At 38.6% G+C, this 18,998-nt stretch overlaps 1 protein-coding gene across 2 annotated transcripts in view; it reads left to right on the top strand.

The window, feature by feature from the left end:
- TGFBR3 (transforming growth factor beta receptor 3) overlaps positions 1-18,998 on the top strand; it is a 114,909-nt gene that overhangs the window by 71,858 nt on the left and 24,053 nt on the right. For both annotated transcript variants that reach the window (XM_086901975.1, XM_086901976.1), the window contains exons 5-8: positions 5,795-5,978; positions 11,310-11,478; positions 13,736-13,883; positions 18,402-18,591. In XM_086901975.1, coding sequence (XP_086758101.1) covers positions 5,795-5,978; positions 11,310-11,478; positions 13,736-13,883; positions 18,402-18,591 — 691 coding nt within the window. The remainder of the gene's footprint in view (positions 1-5,794; positions 5,979-11,309; positions 11,479-13,735; positions 13,884-18,401; positions 18,592-18,998) is intronic.

Here is an 18,998-nt window from a genome sequence, read left to right on the forward strand (position 1 = left end):
TAGGAGCCCAGACCTATCACTTTCAGAACCAAGGCAGCTGGCAGTCACAAAGACATGGACTTTAAGTTAATCCAGCCTGCAAGAGTGAGGAAACAAAGACTATTCAGGCATTTGGTGGCTGAGGTATAGTCCCAAACCAATCTTGCAGGAGGCTGAAGGACATGGAACAGGCGCCTGTGATAGTCTTTTCTCTTCTGTATGGTCACAACTCCTTCCTTTCTTTGCTTGCTTCAGTAAACAGGGGGCTTAGCCAGTGGAAGTTTACAGAAGCAGGCAGTGGATTTTGGCAGACTACAGTGTTAGTGACGTGGAGATAATAAATCACAACAGGTTGTGTTACTGAGTCATTGATTCCAGTGGAAACTATAGCTGCAGTTGCATAGATAGGCTTCTCCCCTCACTTCTTCCACTAAATTGCCTCTAACTTGAAACAGAATCCCTGGAAAAGCTTATTTTGCTCATATTGAACAAGTGTTAGGTTGAATCTATGAAGATGTTGTTAAATTAATATGAGATGAGTGGATAACTACCTGGGTGCAATTAATAAACTCCTGCTGAGCCTTAAACTTTGGGAACAGATTTTCCCTTTACATGGATTTTTTTGTTTGTTTCTTTATCATTCTAGTAACTGTTCCTTAGGCATTCCACTTGATTTGACACAGATTCAGCTTTGATAGAAAATTGCAGGATCTTTTTTTCTAGATTTACAAAGATGTGCAGGAGTCTGCTCTGATCTCGTAAGATTCTGCTTTCATCCTGAGAAAACATTGAACAGCCTTAATAATATAGGGATCTTTAGTAGCTGCCAAACTGAGTATCTCCTAGGAAGTTGAATTAAAATCTAAAATGTAATTAATATAGTGCTTCTTAAGTGTATGTTTTCAAAAATGTGAGAACTAGAAGTGGACTTTTGTAATGACTACATGTGGTCTTGAGAACACTAAAATGAAAAATTTTGTCATTGCCTGAAAACATCACACCTCTGTGGCTGTTAGGACTTTGCGAATTTGATAGATGATATACAAATGTGGCATGTAATTTCAAAAGCAGCATGTTTCTTATTCACTTGTTGAAGAGAATTTTTCTCTTGATAATTAAAGTATGTTGTCTACAGGTTTATGAACAACAAAAGATACATTTTTGAGTTTTGGAATACCTGATATTTCTCCTGTGGCTTTATTTTTCCTGTATAAGAAGATAAAATTACATCAAAGCACAATACCAAAAAACACCAGCTCACTCTGATCCCCCTGTAGGCTGCTCTGATAGTTGGTTCAAGTATTTTTATTTTATTCTGAGCGGATATACTCTTCTCCTACATGTTCCACCACAGGCCTGATACTGTACAGCTCAGATAAAAATAGGAAGGATGCTGCTTCTTTTCCTCCTACTATATTTGCCTCAGTCATAGCTTTAGGGGTGGATTAGGTGGTTCCTTGTGCTGGCAGGCCCTCAATGAGTAGTGGTGTAGCTGTTGTGATGGGAGGGGTTGGTTCATGCTGTGTGCCTGTGGACCCTTAACTTTGTATTCTGAGTCACGTCCCAGAGGTGCCTACCTCTCTCTCAAGGCTAAATTATGAACTTGCTTCCTACTTGGGAGTTCTGAATTTTAACTATGTTAAATGCTTTAAACGTAATAAAGCAAAGTAAATATCTCCCTGGATCAGATTCAAAGTTAAAAAAAGGCAATAAACGTTTTAAAGGAGAGAAGGAAATAGGTAAAATAAAAACCAGAATGTGCTATTTTGTGTGTGTAGTATTCACGCTCACCACTGTGTATACTTGATACGACTCAGGTTTGGTTCTGAGGGTTGTTCCCTCTGGGGAATAGGGAATAAGGATGCCTTAACTTTTACTTACAATAACTTACAACATTTGCTACTTCTGCTAGCTAACTGATGTCCTGAACTACCATGGCAGCCTTGGAAGGGCAGTTTTATTCACTGGAAACTTTTCTTAAGGGCTGTATGAAGGATATTTTTGTTTTGTCCCCCCATCATGAGGGCTGTATGTTTCCTTGTCTTGGTACGGTGCAGAGAAAATTTCAAGCCCTTTTTTCCCCAGTGGTGAGCAGGGTGGTAGTAAATGCAACCAAAATATGTTCCTAAATACATTTTGTTCTTTGATAGAATTCTCAGGTTTTGGTAGCAAATTTTCAATATACTGTGTTTGATCCTCATTTCCTCTGAGGAGCAGCCCTTTGAACTGTGGCTCTTGCTGTGGGTAGTGGCCATGGCCAGTATCTTTTGGTCTTGAAAACAGATTTTCCACATCCACCTTCTTCATTTAGCCTCAGAAAAGTGGCAGGACATGTGGGTTTACTCAGCAGCAGAGGATGTTTCCAGTGCAGTTCCTTTTCATGTCCTCACAACAACTGGAAGAAATAGAGCTGGGACACTTTTTCCACTCCGCAACCTCAAAAAGTAACCACTAAAGAAGTTGAAGGGAAGAGATGAGTGTCTGTGGCAGCAGTCTCTTAATCACTCAGTCAGTGTGTAATTAGTGCTCAGATAAAAATTGGTTAATTCCCAAATATTTAAAACATTATTTGACTTCCATGCTTTGTGTTATCCTAAGCATGTTAGAGTTGCTTTTGATTTGTTCTGAAGAGTAAGTAGTTAATGTTCAAGGCAGGTGTTGAAACAGTGATGGTTGCCTTTTTTGGAAGGGTTTGTTGAATTCTTTCCAGAACAAATAACGTGCTTGGCTCACTTAACCTTGCCTTAGGTCTGTGTAGTAAAAATCCCAACATTGGCAAGCACAGCAGAACTCTGCAGTCCTTTCTAAAACCTGGGTACTGGAACCAGCATTTCAAATACACCTTAGTATGTGATTGAAAAAAATAAATATGATAAGCTTCATGTTTATTGAAAGATATTTACTGTATGATCACTTAGTGAGAATGCTTGTGCCAGACTTCTTAGTTGCTGTGCTTTCTGTCGGTTCCTCCCTTGTAGCACTTGGTAGCTTTGATAAGATCTGTCCCCCAGGAAGACATTTGTCATGCTGCAGGATGATGAAAAAGGTTTTCTAGTTTTAATTAGTATTAAATTACTTAATAATAAATTAATTAAACCAAGTGTTTTCTGAGGAAGACAGCTGTTGTGTTAGCATGCATTTAATTGTCCCAAATGGAAAATACAGAAAAAATGTATTACTGCAAGGTAATCCATTTCTTTGGTTGCTGTTTAGAAGGAATATTTTCTCTCATGCTGTCCTCAAATGTTTAAAAAGACACACTGATGCTACTTTACCCTGATGCTGACCATAAAAAAAAAAGAAAAAAAGAAAACAATGTGTAAATGAAAATCAACTACTGTACTTACTGGATAAACTGTTTGTCTCTGAGGATGGAATGCCAATATATATTCAATGTTCCTGCAAAATAGTCACTGATTAAATCCTTAAATCCTGTGAATTTCATATGTGGAAGATTTTTCTAGTTAGGCCAAAGCTCTGTGAAAATGTCCCACGTTTCTCTAATATAAAAGTATGAAATCTGGCATGACCTGGCATGTACTGTCAGTGTCATCTTCTGAGACTATGCTTGAAATTTACACAGAATTTGATGTGTTAGGAGCATCCATGAAATCAGCCTGTGGTGTAGCTGCTTCCAGGGGGTGAAAATACAAAGTGAATGCTGTTTGCTAAATATATTATAGAGATAACTGGTTGCTCTCCTTTGCTAGAACCAAATTAACCCTAATGGCAGACTTTGCTTCCTTATTTGAGAACTGTGAGATTATTGAGAGAATGTGGTGTGGTCTGTGTTACATGGAATAATAAAGACTTCTTTTCATTCAAAGGAAGCATTTTATGGTCGTCATTTGAAAACAAATAAGGAAGATTATTCAGAATTGAAACAGATGTTAGCTTAAACTTTGAAATCTATTCTGGCAGAAGGATTCCTAAGGTCTTTTTTGTGACAGATCTGGTTAAATTGAACTCTGAATTACCTGGGCCTTCTCTTAGAGAAGAATATGTGATATGTGCATAATAAATGCTTGAATTATAGCTGGAGGCACAGGGAAGAATTTGCAATTTCTTTTCATGTGCCAAAGGATGTAATTTATGTACCTATTTTGACAAATACTTGCAAGTGGCAAACAATTTAATATGTATCACCCTGAAATAGTGCTGGCAACAATAGCTTCAGGGAAGGTAATAGTTTGTTGCCATTAGTTAATATCTGTAATTGGAACCTGCTTTCAGATAATCTGTGTAAAATAATTAGGTTGAGAGATACTTAAATTTAAACTTCGTTTAAATTATTTAAACATAACAGAAATTGTTATGATGTGTTTTTATGATATGTTTTTCCCTCTGAGTTATCAGTAGTTTTGGCTTCTCAATTGGGTAAAAAAATATATTGTTCCACCAGAGGAGTCTGGGTTAGTACAAAGATGTGAAGCGGGAAGGGGGAGGAGAAAAACAGGGTGACCCAAACTTCTTCCTGCAATGCTCAGAGGACAGCAGAAGAAGATGGAATAGTGGTACTTTCATGAAACCTTGTTTGCTGCAGTGGTCTGGAAATAGGGGCTGTGTGTTGTAGGTGAACAAACTTGTAGGGAATATATCCAAAAAGGTCTTCACTGATGATTCCATACCTGAAAGCTTGTTCATCTTGCTGTGCTTTCACTCAAGTACATATTCTTCTTGACTTGGTATTTAGATCTTAGCCAAAGTGTTCATAGAAGGACCAGCCTGGGTAGCACATGCAGGCCCCAGTCCTTGAGCACCTTGAAGGGGGAGACAGTGAAGTGTATGGATGGGTTGGGCAAATGAAGGAATGCTGCTCTTTTCACCACTTCCTGTAGGGACCTCTTGAGAGCTGACAGATGTCCTGGAAGTGCTGTCTACGTCCATCTGCAGGGAGTCAAAAGCTTGCTCTTGGGATGATGTTGCATTGTAGTAAATCTGGAATGACTTGTTTAAGCATCGCTCAAGACCAGCACAGGTTGAAGCGGGTCTCAGTCTGAAAGAGAGTCTGACCCCCTCTGCCACCTTCTGGTTTTGAATTATGCTACCGCCACTCCAGTGAAGTTGTATTTGAGCATCTTTGGCTTTCCTTCAGAACCTGTTACATCTCTATGTACTGTTTTCTCTTTTTCACTGTTCTAAATAACATTTTAGTCTTTCCATTCAAGACCTCAGTTAATGTAACCTATTTTTAAGAACTTTTCAAAAGATGTATATAACTCATCTGCTTTATCTATTAAACCAAAGTATTTCCACACTTCCTGTAAATAAAGCAACAATAAATACCATTATTTTCTCTTAGCCTTTCTCTTTCCTTACTTTCTGTTTCTGGGCTGGCCTTTTTATGTCACTGCGCTTAGACTCACATTCTTTCTGATTTGGGATTTACTTCAGTAGTTCCCAGTTTTATTTAGCTTCACATTCGTTTCTTCAGAAATGCCTTCGTTTCTTCAGATCATCCTCTTCTTATTCTCTCCCTTCCTTTACGCCCGGAGTTTACCTCCCCTTGCAACACTGCAGTTCCACTTCTGCAGCATTACAGTGTTAGAGTGGCTCAGAGCCTGCTGTTGCTCAGCTGCCCTGTACACCCCACCTGGGCTGATGGGCACTTCATTTGTTTTTAAAAACATCTCTGAAATAGGGATCATTATACAGTTGTTAAAATGTATGACATATGGGTATTGTTGGAAATAAGCCATAATCACCTTCAACCACTGCATTTGGGTACGACAGATCACATTGCTTAAACATGCTACATGTCTGTGTGTACATATATATATGGACCACATTAAAAATATGTTTTTATTCCCATCAGGTGTCTTTAGGTTCCGTTGTTCAGTTTGAGAAGGGAAACTTCTCCTTGTCAGCAGAAACGGAAGAAAAGTTTTTTCCTGAGAAAAATGAACATCTGCTACAGTGGGCCCAGAAGGAATATGGAGCAGTAACATCTTTTACTGAACTTAAAATTTCAAGAAACATTTATATTAAAGTAGGAGAAGGTAAACCAAAACAAAACCCACTGAATTCACAGACACTTTCAGATACTGAGAATAAGTGTTGCTTATATTTGACTTATTTTAATTTTTAAATATGTCTCTCATTCTCAAGAGATATGATATGAAAGGGGAAGGCAGAGAAATAAGATCATGCCTAAAGACCAGACCTTGGATTTAGGCAACTTTTAATGGATTCTGGTGCCATAACTTTGTGCTTATAAATGTGGATACAATTGCTCAGAATGTTACAGGAGTCAAACTTTGCCTTTTAAACAGGATTAACTACTCATGGTGATTGTTTGGTTGCATTCATCTGAAGAACTGGAGACCTTGAATTAGGGGGAAATTTCTAGAAAGGCCTGAGTTACGTTTCTTTCAGTATTTGCTTGTATGAGGACCCAGGATCCTTTGGGCAAAGAATTATTGCTTTCCTTACCAAACTAAATTACCTCAGTCTGTCCTTACGTGTTTTCATCCCAAGGAAATAGATTTCCTGTCCCTGTGAGCCACGTGCCAGATTCTTCAGGTGGCCCAGAGCAGGTGGGAGAGGACTCCAGCTCCTCAGGGACTTCACAGGCCCATACTGGGTGGGGTTTAGGCTGTAGCTCCATAGCTGAGCACTGTTGGCACAACATAACTATATGATCCTCTACAGGAATGTTTCTACAGAAACTCCCAAACAGCTGAACTAGTTGGTTACAGAAAAGAAAAAACCAACCAAAAGCCTTCTGTAGAGATAACATTCTTTCCTAACCACATGTATCTGATCATTAGATTTCCTGACACATGAGGCTTGCCCCCCAAAATCAGAACATGCCTGAGCTGGTTTTATCCAAATCCTGCCAAATTTGTAGAGGATTCCCCTGTGTGGGTTTTTTTTTGGTTGGTTTTTTTTTTTGTTGTTCTACTTGGCACCAGTCTTAGATTCTAATGCCAGAAAATCATTCAGAAATATATTTATTAGCTTACTAAAGTGCTCTTGAAACATATACAGGGGAGTAGTGGTCTCTGCATTGTGGAGAGAAATATTTAATTAGGTATGTTGGAAAAAAACAGATAAAATTTTGTTTGTTGATTTGCACATCTCCAGTCAAACCAGGAGGCTAAAGAGGAGAGTTTTGCATCATCTTCAGAATGCACTAAAACGCAATTTAATTAGGAGTAAGTACACAGAATGGAACTTGGCAGGCAACCAAAATAGAAAGTTTCTAAGGCTCTTACAAACTAGCTCAGCTGTAACCGTATTGGGTTTTGATTTAAATTCTTGGCAGAAGAATGAATATGTGTGTATGTGTGGGGGTTGTGTGTGTGTTCAGGGGTGGGGACAAGGTCAGTTCTTGAACTGCAGCAGTCATGTGCAGAGTTCTGTGAAAACCACGTGGGATGTGGTCCTGGTCTGCTTCTCTGCAGAGTGAACAATAGAATCACTGGATTTCACAAACCACAGCATACAGTGGTGTCCATTCTAGGGTTTTCATACAAAACTTAAACTCTTTGTGTGATTTAGTAAGGTACCCTCTGCTGATAGTCTGTGAATCACTGCTAATATTGCTCATAATCTATAGGTGGTCATATAAAGCAGTTCCTTGCTATGTGACTGATAGAGAATTTGATGGCTGTATCCATATAATTGTCTTCATTTTAGCTTCACTCAAGTTAGACAAATCTGACACTGGTAGATTTAACATTTTAGAGGTGTAGGCTGTAGTGAATACAGCAAACAGAAAATGCAAGCCAAAGGACAGAAAGATCTGAAGAAGGCTGATCTTTCATAGAATAAAGCTGCTTCTGATGCCATGGGTCTCTGAAGTCACTTTTGAAACTGCAGATGAAAGGCAGCTGAGAGCACTAGCAAACTGGATCAGGGCCAAGTGCATCTGAATCCTGTTGATTCTGAAGAGTGGCTGATCAAATACTGCAGGGGATGATGATCACAGCAAGAACTGTAAGGGGCCAGAATGGAGGTTTGGAAGAAGGGGACATAATAAGTGGGGTTCTTGTTCTTGCCTTGGTTTGTGTAATGAAGGAGATGGCAGAGTGACTGCTGTGATAATCATTGTCAGATTCTAGAAAGCAGGACTGCTCATGGTGAAAGTGGTCCTGGTACGTGTTTTTCAGCAGAAGTCAGTTTAATTCCTCATGGTTCAGCAAGACATGATTGAACAAGTCAGGAAGTCCATTCTGTTAGCTTAATGTTGCCTAATGCATCCAGTATCACCAGTAAATCCAGGGCAAAAGTGCTAGCCTGGAGGGACCCTAATTTCAACACATTTCTGAATAAGAAAATTAATTAGCCTTAACAGTAGCTGAACTGGAAAATGTACAGTCTATTTACGGGTGGTAACACTGTGCTTCTGTCCTGGCAAAAGCTGAAGCATTATTCCTGACTCTGAATTTACAGCAAATTCACACAAGTGCACATATCCTGCATGCCATGCATGGCTTGGTTTAATGCTTGCACATGGTCACATTGTGTCTAGCTTAGCTGTGTGTCCTGCTGTGGGATGAGCACTGCCTAGCATTTGCATCCTCCTTCCTGAAACCCCTGTAGGCCCTGCCCTGGTCCCATTTCTATCCTGCCATTAAATGCCAGCCAAGGTTCTGATCTGTGTTGTGCTAAGGGCTAGCAAACTGCAAAATACACATGAGTAAGTCCTACTATCAGAGTGCCCAAGGAAAATTCCAAACACCTTGCTTATGCTCAGCTCAGACTTTGAAAGGCAAGCTCTGCTTGAATGGGATTTTTATTGATGAATCCAGCTGCTGCTGCCCAGGGTGCCTGTCTTGGAGAGTGACACTTTATTAACAGTGCTCATTTACACAAAAACCTGCTTAGGATGATGTTAAGTTTGGATATTCAACTTTTAGCCAAGAACCTGTGGATGCCACCTAATTTGTGCAGAATAGAGCAGTGTCCCCATTAGTAAAATGAAAGTGATGCACACAGAAACTGCAGATCCTGGTGTGTAGTCGCCTCTATCCAGGCAGCCTGACACTTCTGGCTGAAGTAGGAGGTGGCTGCTGACCATTGCTCACAGCTCTGCTGCTTTCTGGCCAGGGGACCCTCGACACCCCGGCCTCCTGGCCAGAGACCCTCTGCTGAGGGTAGTGCCTGCAAACCTCACGTCTGATTCCATACTGGGAGTCTGGGGAGATTAGAGAGGCAGAGAATCCATAAACTGACTGTTTGTTGGCTGGTTTGGTAATGTTTTTAATTGATTGCAGACACCTGCAGTCCCTTTCCAAAGTAAGCAAACAGCCCTGAAACTAGCAAAGAAGAGATGTGCAGTGAGCAAAGAAAGAAATATTAAATGGATCCCCTTTTCTTTTCCGGTCCAGCCCAATTTTGGTCACTGGTGTGAATGAGAGTACATACATTCTGGTGTGAATGTCAAGTAGCCCATGACAGAGTTAAAATTTTCTGCAGAGGAAAAGCATGCTATCAAGTGGAGGCCCAGGCTGGGGAGTCTCTTTGCTCCTGGCAGCAAGAGCAGCACTTCTGGAGAGCTCCAGAGACGCCTAATGGATGTGCCAGGAGCAAGAGCTGAGTTCCTAGCAATGGCAAATGATAGCACGTGTGGTAATTACCCACAAACTACTCCAGAACTGTTATTTTATGGCCTGAATCATGTACAGCAGCTAAGAAGCAAATACCTAGTGTCTCTGTGTGTGTATATATGTTTAAAAATTCAAGCTCAGCACAGACCATTTGGGATCGTTTTCCATTCTGTGCTGTTGTGGGAGGAGCTGGCAGAACTGCAGCTGCATTCAAGGCTAATCTGGCAGGGCACATACCAGATGTTGGAGAAGTGCTTTGCTTGGGCAAGTATGAACAGTTACAGACTTATACAGCTTTAGTAGCTTCTGTAGGGGACACAACAGGGTTAATTTTCAAAGGCTGCTTCATATAAGATCAGGAGAAGAAACTCCCCTAATTGTTTCTGCAGAGACTGGGGTCACAGAAGACTCTGGTCTTCCTGCAAAGTTGGGTAGCACACACAAATGCACTTCAGAAGTGACATTTCAGTTCTCCTTTAGAGAGTGCATGGCCTCAGCACAGCTTCTAAGAGCTTGTTCACAATGCATGCTAGTTGATTTATTTTCTTTTGGTTTTTTAGGTTGTTTTGGTTTTGTTTTGGTTTTTTTTGTATATTGTTACTGACTTTAATAGGAAAAGTCTTTCTTGTTAAGCAACGGTCAAAGACCCAGCCATGTGGAATTGTATTCTTACAGGACTTCAAGTGTTTGAACATGGTACTTTAGTCCTTCTATGTATTATGACAATTCATATGTCAAGCTATCTCAGAAATGCAAAGTGCTCCTGATTTTCAGTGGAAATTCTGTTTCTTTGGGTACAGTAACATAGGCTGTGCATGAGGATTTCATATGAAGTGACTATTTTAATGGTTTGCATTTTACACTAGTGGCTCTTCCCCCAGAGGGTGGTTGGGCACTGGAACAGGCTCTCCAGGGCAGTGATCACAGCATCAGCCTGGCAGAGGTCAAGAAGCCTTGGGACAGTGCTCTCAGGCACATGGTCCTGTACAGGGCCACGAGTTGGACTCGATAACTCTTATGGGTCTCTTCCAACTCAGCCTATTCTGTGATTCTGTAATGCTCATGTTCTGCTTTTTGGTTGAAACCAAAAGAGAGATTGAATATCTATGCTAGAATTTCATCATTTCAGCTATGCATATTGTGAGCAGACTTTCTTAATATCAGCAACTGATTCCATAATTTTCTTGATATTTTTAATTTTCCACATGTGAGAGAAATGCAGTATTTGTTGCTTTCTAGACAATATTGACTCTGACTACACAATATATAGGAAATATATTGAGTAAGGAAATGGAAAGTACTTTCTGTAGTATTTAAAAAATTGTAAGGTTATAATAACAAGAATAAAACATCTTCCACAGGGAGGAGTTGATTCCAAGTTCTCTCTGAGTAAATTTCAATAGAAAGAAATATCTTGTAAAGATGCAAGGAACAAATTAAATGTATTTTAGTAATTTTGATAAGTTTTCACATATTTTCCTTTAGAATTGTTTTCAGATTTCTCTTTGCAGGGATTTTCTTTCATTAAGTGTTTAAATCCATAAATAATAACTATTCAGTTTACAAGTATATATTTTTATTAGAAAGTTGATGTATTGGTGCAATAGTAACCTCTCTTTCAATATGATGATTTGTCTTATATGCTTATAATGGATGGTAGATACACCTTTCAGTAATATAATGCACACTGAAATTGATGTGGTATGTGCCTACATCTAAGCTGACATCTCTGTTTAAAGATGTTTAAAATGCTTTCTTTTTTTTTTCCTCCTGCAGATCAAGTTTTTCCTCCCTCGTGCAACATAAAAAAGAATTTTCTCTCTTTAAATTACCTTGCGGGATACCTACAACCAAAACCAGCAGAGGGGTGCCTTATGTCTAACTTAGTCCAAGAAAGAGAAGTTCATATCATTGAACTAAGCACTCCAAATTCCAATCCTAACAGGTAAAGTATCATCTAAATAGACTAAAACTGATTGAAATAATAGCTAAAAATTTCACTTGTCTAATAAAATTCAACTGAAAGTAGCCATTTCATCCTTAAAGAAAAGCTTGGGCTTTAGTACTTTGCTGTAAATAGAAATTGGCTTCCAGTATGTAAAGATTTTGAATTCTGCTTCATAATCACAGGGTTTTTCTGGACAGGACTGCAAAGCATAGCTTTTTATGGACTATATACTGCTCCCCTTCTCAAGCAATAACATTTTTCCAAGGGTAAGGTGAATAAGGGAATATCAGTAAGGACAGTATGACAGAGAGGTTTTAAGGTTAGAACACTGTATGAGAAGGCGAGACAGAGATTGAAAGTAATCTTGACCTGTCACAGGTAGGGATGACTTGGCAGCAAGGTCTAGGACAGTGGCTCCCAGACAGTGTCCAGAGGCTGCAAATGATCTGTGGTCTATGGTAAGTGTTCCACAGTTGCTCTGAAGATTCGCAGCAGTATTTTCTGTCAAGTTTCCAGTTGAATTTGATAGTTTGATAATTATGAGAAATGTTAAGGGTTGACTGGTGCACTGACCAAAAAAATTTTTAACTACTGGTTAGGAAAAGTAACTCTCTGTACACATTATGAGGATTTTCTAAATTGTCAAAGGTACCTTTGGGAGGAAGTAAGACATTTAAAATACTCATCCTTTGCTGGTCTTTCCTAGATCTTAGTGGGGGAACACGAGTGGGGTTTGCTTCAGATAGTCATACTTGGGAAACCTCTTCCTAAGTGCCAAGTATGATTGCTAGAACAGAAATTTGCTATGCAACTTAGATGGTTACAATTTCATCAGAGGTAAGGTGGAATTAAAATCCTGTCTGCTTACTGCATTCACTGGGTATCTGGCATTATCTGGTTCTGCTCCTCATGCAACTGCACGTGAGTGCACCCTATCCCTAATGAGAATATCACACAGGGAGAGAGGAGGAGGTTTTTTTGTGGAAAGGATAGTTCTCATTGCAAGATGCTGAACCCAAAGCCTGATAATTTTCTTGCATAGTAACCTGGGGAAAGTAAGAAAGTTCTGAGGTGTAGTGGAATGATGATGCAGCCCCAGCCTGAACAGAGCTGATGCTAAGCATCATTCCAAGTCCCTTGTAGTGCTACACAATGAAAGCCCTGCTTCCAAGCTTTTGGCTTTGGATGATGGTACAATAGGAATTTATTTACTTTTGAGATGGTAACACTGAAAAGAGTTTAAATATTTTGCTATTAAAAGTAAAAAAAAAAAAAGGTACTAAGTTATTTTGTTCTTAGTTTTGTGCGTTATCTGCAGCTATCCTTACAAAGTTTAAATCCCCAAAGGAAGGTACAGAGGCTGAACTGGGCATGTGTAAAACTGCAGGAGATGAATCAAAGGTCCCAAGATATGCTAAGTCTCAGTGCAGAATATTAGTTGAAACCTATTACTTGGGGATGAGCACGTTCTTGTAGTGTATGGCCCTGTAATATGGTCTGGAAGTATAGGTTTTTCTGTTGAATTGGTATTTTGCACGATGAGATATTATTGATGGGTAAGAACCCATTTGCTCTACTTATTTTACTATGATCTTGAAAATCTGGATAGTTTTCATCTATTTTCCAGAAAGCAGTAGGCTGGACATCTGGGCTTTTTACTTTTAAAAGTAAGTATATATCCAGAAGTAGTGGAAACTGAATCCACTGTTTAATTCCTCTAAGCACGCAAGATCTAAAGAAGTCATTTCACAATTTAACTGTTTAGGCAGAGACACCCCCCAGTATAGTACTTGTGGTTTGGGTTGGGGTTTTTATGCATGTATGTTTACCTGCTTCTTTTCTTTACTTTTTTTAAGGTATTATTCTAAGCTTTAATACAGTTATAGCCAGAGGAAAATTGAACAGTTATATTTAGGCACTGTCACAGTGAAATAAGAAAATTATCTTTACTTTAGAAAGCAACCTGCTAGTAATATAACTTACCTGCTCTAAATAATAGGTGAATTGAGTAGCACACTTGTTGTAAATAAGAGACAGAAATTTTCTTTTTCTAAAAAGTCCTTGTTTCTTTTGTTATGCAAAATCACTTATGTGTATATGGAATAACAATCTGTTTTGCACATGTTGTGTTGCCTGGGATAATATCCAGCATTTTAATCAGCTGGCCAGACAGTGGAAACATGATGGATTGGAAGAAGGTTGATAGCTGAAAATTTCTGGCATTCTGTTCTAACTTTCTATTTTCCACATACAGTGCTCTCCAGGTGGATATAATTGTTGACATTAAACCATCTCAACCAGGCGCCAGACTTGTCAGAGATGTCATACTTATCCTCAAGTGTAGAAAGTCTGTCAATTGGGTTATCAAGTCTCACGATGTCCAGGGAAAGCTGGATGTGATTGTAAGTTAAGGCACTTTTATTTTTTGAGAGCTATCATAATGCAGCAGTATAAAATTCATTTAAATGTGATGTGGTGCTAGATTTCTGAATGTTTTCTCTTAACTGCTTCTTTTTAATAATTACTATATTTTAAGGAGTAGATGTAGTAGATTTTTATTCTCATAAACTTTCAATATATGGGCTGTAAAACTGACCACCAACACATTGCAGAAGCCAGGTGGTTAGAGCAAGGACTTAGCTTGTGTTTTTTTTACTTCTGTGGAAGCACCCTAAACACAGAGTTGGGTGTTCACCTCTCTTTTTGCTGTTACTTTGGTGAATGGATCAACAGGTTTATGTCAGGATTTGGAATGATGCCTTCAGGTGCAGAATAGATATTACTAGATATGCAGCACATCCCTTAAGAAGTGAAACTCCTTTACTTCTGTTTGTGGTAGTTGTAGTATCCCTCTTCCCTGCCAGTACTTCTGTCTCCAGTAAGTGTTTGGTCAAATTGACCTCCTCTCTCCTCAGACAGCAAAAATAATTTTTTTTTTAAATTTAACACCAGGCTCTCTAAAGTTAAACTTCTAAGATTACTAGAGATGCTGATTCATGTTGATTTTTGATACAGGCTTTGTGGCTTAGCACCATTTCTACTAAGAAAATGTGTTTTCCCTTGCTCTGAAATAAATAAATATAATTGAACTGATCTTTCAACCTATAAATTTATGGCCTATTTCTGTCTTAAGTGATCAGTTAGGAGCACATTGTACAGTTGAACTGAATGTTTGCTCAGGACCACCAAGCAGCCTCACAATTAGCAGTTTTGCAGCAATTCAGTTACATTTTCAAACTCCAGTTTATGGTATTTATAGGAATTTTACCTTGCTTAGTTGCTTTCTGCTAGTAATCTCTGCAGAGGAAATTCTGGCAGAATGCAAAGGCTAATTGATCTAAAACTCCTAAGAAAATAGATTGATAAGCAGGATTTCATAGCAGCTTTTGAGAGTGAAGGGGAATAAAAGAAAGCTAATTTGGGTCTTGCTCAGAAAGTTTAATGGAAAAATTGGTGGATGATCCCTGGCACATATTTATCTTACAGACAGAAAAGGATGTTCTGGTCATTCTGTAGGTCCGAAATAGTCAGTCCTTAAAGGAAAAGGTCAAGGTTGCTAAGGATTACCACTCTTGTAAGCAGAAGGATGAAAAATAATGCTTGACTTCAAAGTTTCATTCTGTGTTATTACATAAAATTCACCACTGTATGTTTGGGCATATATGGATCTACTTTCACAGGAGAGAGAATTGTGCTTTAGTCCACACCATGCTAGGAGATAGCTCAAGTAGCGTATTTCTTGTCCATGAAGCGATCACTTTATGGATAATCAATTTTCACAAGATGATTTCTAGGTTTTTAGAATTTCTAAAATGCTGCACTTGAATATAGAAAAGCAAGACTGTTTTAAAAACTTTATTTCTAAAGTTCTTCTTTATTAATTATTGAGAATGTAAGTAAAAATTATAATTAAAAATAGCTTCTGTAGTGAGTGGCAGCAGGTAACATTTTATTTAGATTAACAAAAAGAGAAAGTAATACATTAAATATATACAGAAATGTCAGTATTGAAAAGGCTTTGTGTTCATGCTAGGATTTGTGAGCAACTACTACTTCATTTATATAGGTGCTTCATTTTCTAAATACATGTTCATTTTCCTTTATTTAGAAGGGAGTAAGGAAGGGAAGTAAACTCCCCTATGTCATTAAAAAGCCTACATATTCAACATTTAGAATCTCTTCATATCTTTATTAAGCTGAATGTCTTTCCAAGCCCAAATTTAGACAATGCTTAAAAACATTACTAAGCAATTAGGTAATGTTTCACAATGTTCTTTTTATTAGTTGAAGCAGTTCCATGCACTTCAATTTTCCTAACTTCTTGCCCTCACTACAAATTAGAATTGTCTTGAGGGGATTGGCAAGCTGAGAGGGAAAGGTTAGTGCTAAGCTGCCTCAAACCCACAACTGCAAGTTACTGAGGTCTAAGTTCACAGACAAAAAATGAAAAAGATGTTTTAGGTCATATAGCTCATCTCCCGGCTTGCTGTGTTTTTTGAAACTGAAAGAGGATGGACACAAACCCAAGTAAAATGGCAGTGCTTTAGGTAAATTAATTGCACATGATGTATGTGCAGGGCTTTCTTCCTAGACTGTATTTGACTCCTGTGTTGAGTCCTTATGTGCAGTGCTTGTGTGGTTCTGTGCTTGAACACTGCTGTTCACATCACTTCCTTTGCAGCTGGTATCCCTCTGCAAAGCTGGGAACTGTGCAGTGAAGTTCCAGAAAGAAATTAAGTTTTTTGAGGGGTGATGCACACCCCAAAGCTTTGAGGGTTTCAGAAGCTTGGAGGGATGGTTGTTTACCTGAGAACAGCTGCCCACCACTTTCTGAAATGGTCTCTATTCTGAGTGGGTTGGTGGGGGCTCAGATTGCCTGGTTTCATCACTGTGTGTGAAAGTGTTGGCAGGGCAGGCAAGTGAAAGAAGGTGTATTCCTGAAAGCCCTTGTTCTTGCTTTTGTGTTTCAGTGAGGCAATGCAAGACTGAACGTGTACAGGCTCAGTGTGGAGTGGAGGGGTGTAAAGAAGCCGGGGAAATGCTCGGGTGCCAGCTAGGACAGTAAAGTTCTGAGATAATATTTGTGCAGCTGTCTCTTCGTGACAGAATAGTAAAGAGATGCTGCAAAGTTGGGGCAGCATAATAACTCCTACCAGTCAAAGCTGTGTAGTAATATGAAAATACGTGATCAGTCATGTCTAGATTTGCACGTGTTGAAGGTCAAAGATTCGTTGATCCCAAGGAGTAGTAAGACACTAAAATTAGGATACCTATTGCTCCATTTTTGTTTCTTATCTTCAGTGGCCTTTGCTGAGCATTGATAACTGTTCTGGTAACAGTATCCTCAAACCAGGCACTCTGTACTTAAAGTTATCTTTTAACTTCAGTTGTGAAGCTCCAAGTGTTTAAAGGCTGCAGAACTGTGTCTTTAGGAAGGAATGAATGAGAGAGCTAAAGGTACACCATGCCGTTCCGTCAGGGCTCTCTGCATGCTTTATTCACTTTGTTCAAAAACTCATTCTGATGCCAGGTAGAGAAGCACAACTGAACTCTCTGTCCTGTGTAGCATGTACATATGAGCACTGTCTAAGAGAGATCTCTCTAGTCAATCTTTTGGTGTTCTAGAGTGAAAGAGATTTAAGATTTGTTCACATTGAGGAAAAACCAGTGGGGATGAAAAGAAGATGCAGCTTGTAGATGGAGAAGGTAATCAAGCATGGGAATGAAAGTGTTTGTGGAGCATTCCATGGTATCAGCTGCATTTGAAAGTGCATTTCAATCACATTGCAGAAATCATTGAAAAGTGGGTCATTGTGCCTCTCTTGCAGCATCTGTGTTCAGTTCTGTAGCCATTGATGTGATTGTTTTAGTGATAATAGTAATGTTGTGATTGTAAGAACAAGTACATATGTATTTAGGTTTGGTGTGAATGAATACATGTTAAGATGCCAAGCTGCTGAATACAAGTTTGTGTAATACCAGTGAATATTTTTGAATTGTCCCTCTAACAGTAAGAGATAATTATGTTACTTTGACTTGCCCATTTGGGAAAAAAATTTGGAAATTTTACAAAACATTTACAGGAAAATGAAAACCAAGTAGTTGTGTGACTCATTTATTTAATAATAATTCAGTATGTTCATTCATAAGGTCAGCATGTGCCTTTATGAGTTTTCTGTATAGACATATTTGTGAAAAACTTGTATTGTTAATTAATTTAAAAACCTTTTCATGTGCAGAAAGTATGTGTTGTTTTTTTTTAAGTAGTCTGGCCACGCATAAATGTGCATGCTCTCACTTGCTACTTTATTAAGTGTTTAGTTCAATCCTGTTTAACAAACTCAATGCTTTGGAGGTGGCACACAGCATTTCTCGGGTGAAGCTCATTCAGACACAGCCTGTCCTTGGTGCCAGCTGACTTACAGCATTAGCTGGTATCGGCTCTACTTCATGAGCATGCTTTTTGCCTTTTTCAGTAATGCTCATTTGAACAAAGGTTTTCCTTTATCCAGTTTAGGTAATTCTCTAATTCAAGAAATAAAGAGGACACTTGAAAATTCATTTGTCATCTTGAGTTTACTTCAGGAGTAATTTCAGCTCAGTTTTGAAGAAAGTATGGCATTATACAAAGGGCTGTAAATATGTCTTTGTCTCGTTTTGGGATTAACAGTTTCTGATTGCCTTGATTTATTGTACTCCTGGCAGAGGCTTAGAGGAAGCAAGGGGGTTCTTTTCCATCTGTGCAGCAGTTACATGCCTAAAGTGGCAGGGTTTGGTTTATTTCCCAGGTGTCCTCAGTTTGCTGTTATTTAGTAGATTGAAACAGAATTTAAAAAAAAACAGGCTTCAATCAGTGTCACTATTCAATTGTGAGTATCCTTAAATGATAAATTACAAACCAAGTTTTTCTTTATTTACAGACATCAAATAGTATTGGTTTTGGAAAAGAAACAGAACGATCCATGACTATGAGTAAATCAGTAATACCTGACCTTCCCTCATCACATGAGAGTTTGATCAAGTGGGCTTATGAGCATAATTATAGTCCAGTTATTTCCTACACAAAAGCACCTGTTGCTAACAGATTTCATCTGCAACTTGAAGATACAGGTAAGTTTGAAGATGGACTTTTAGCATACAGAAAAAACATACCTTATGTTTCTAGGAATACAATGTCTTGAAAGGTGTTTTCCCAGTTTTGAAGCTTTGGTTTTGGCTGTTGCACTTACTTTACTGCTTGTCGTCAAGAATGCTGGTAATATTTATGAATGATGGTTACAAATAATAACCTGTGGGTTTTTGATTAGAAAAGTCCAGGGAAATTAGTGTTATTTCCTGAAATTTGGTGGAATTAAATGTTTATAGTTTATCCAATGCACAAGACTTTATAGCTGATAGTACCCAGTGTTCACTGAAATTGATGTCAGCAACTGGATATCTTGTTAGTTAATGAATTCAGCTTTGATTTTTTTGTGTGTGTTTTTTCCAAAAGTATGAGCATAGTGTTTCCTTGAGAC

Source organism: Cyanistes caeruleus, chromosome 9 (assembly GCF_971803275.1).
Source record: "Cyanistes caeruleus chromosome 9, bCyaCae1.hap1.1, whole genome shotgun sequence".
Taxonomy (NCBI): Eukaryota; Metazoa; Chordata; class Aves; order Passeriformes; family Paridae; genus Cyanistes; species Cyanistes caeruleus.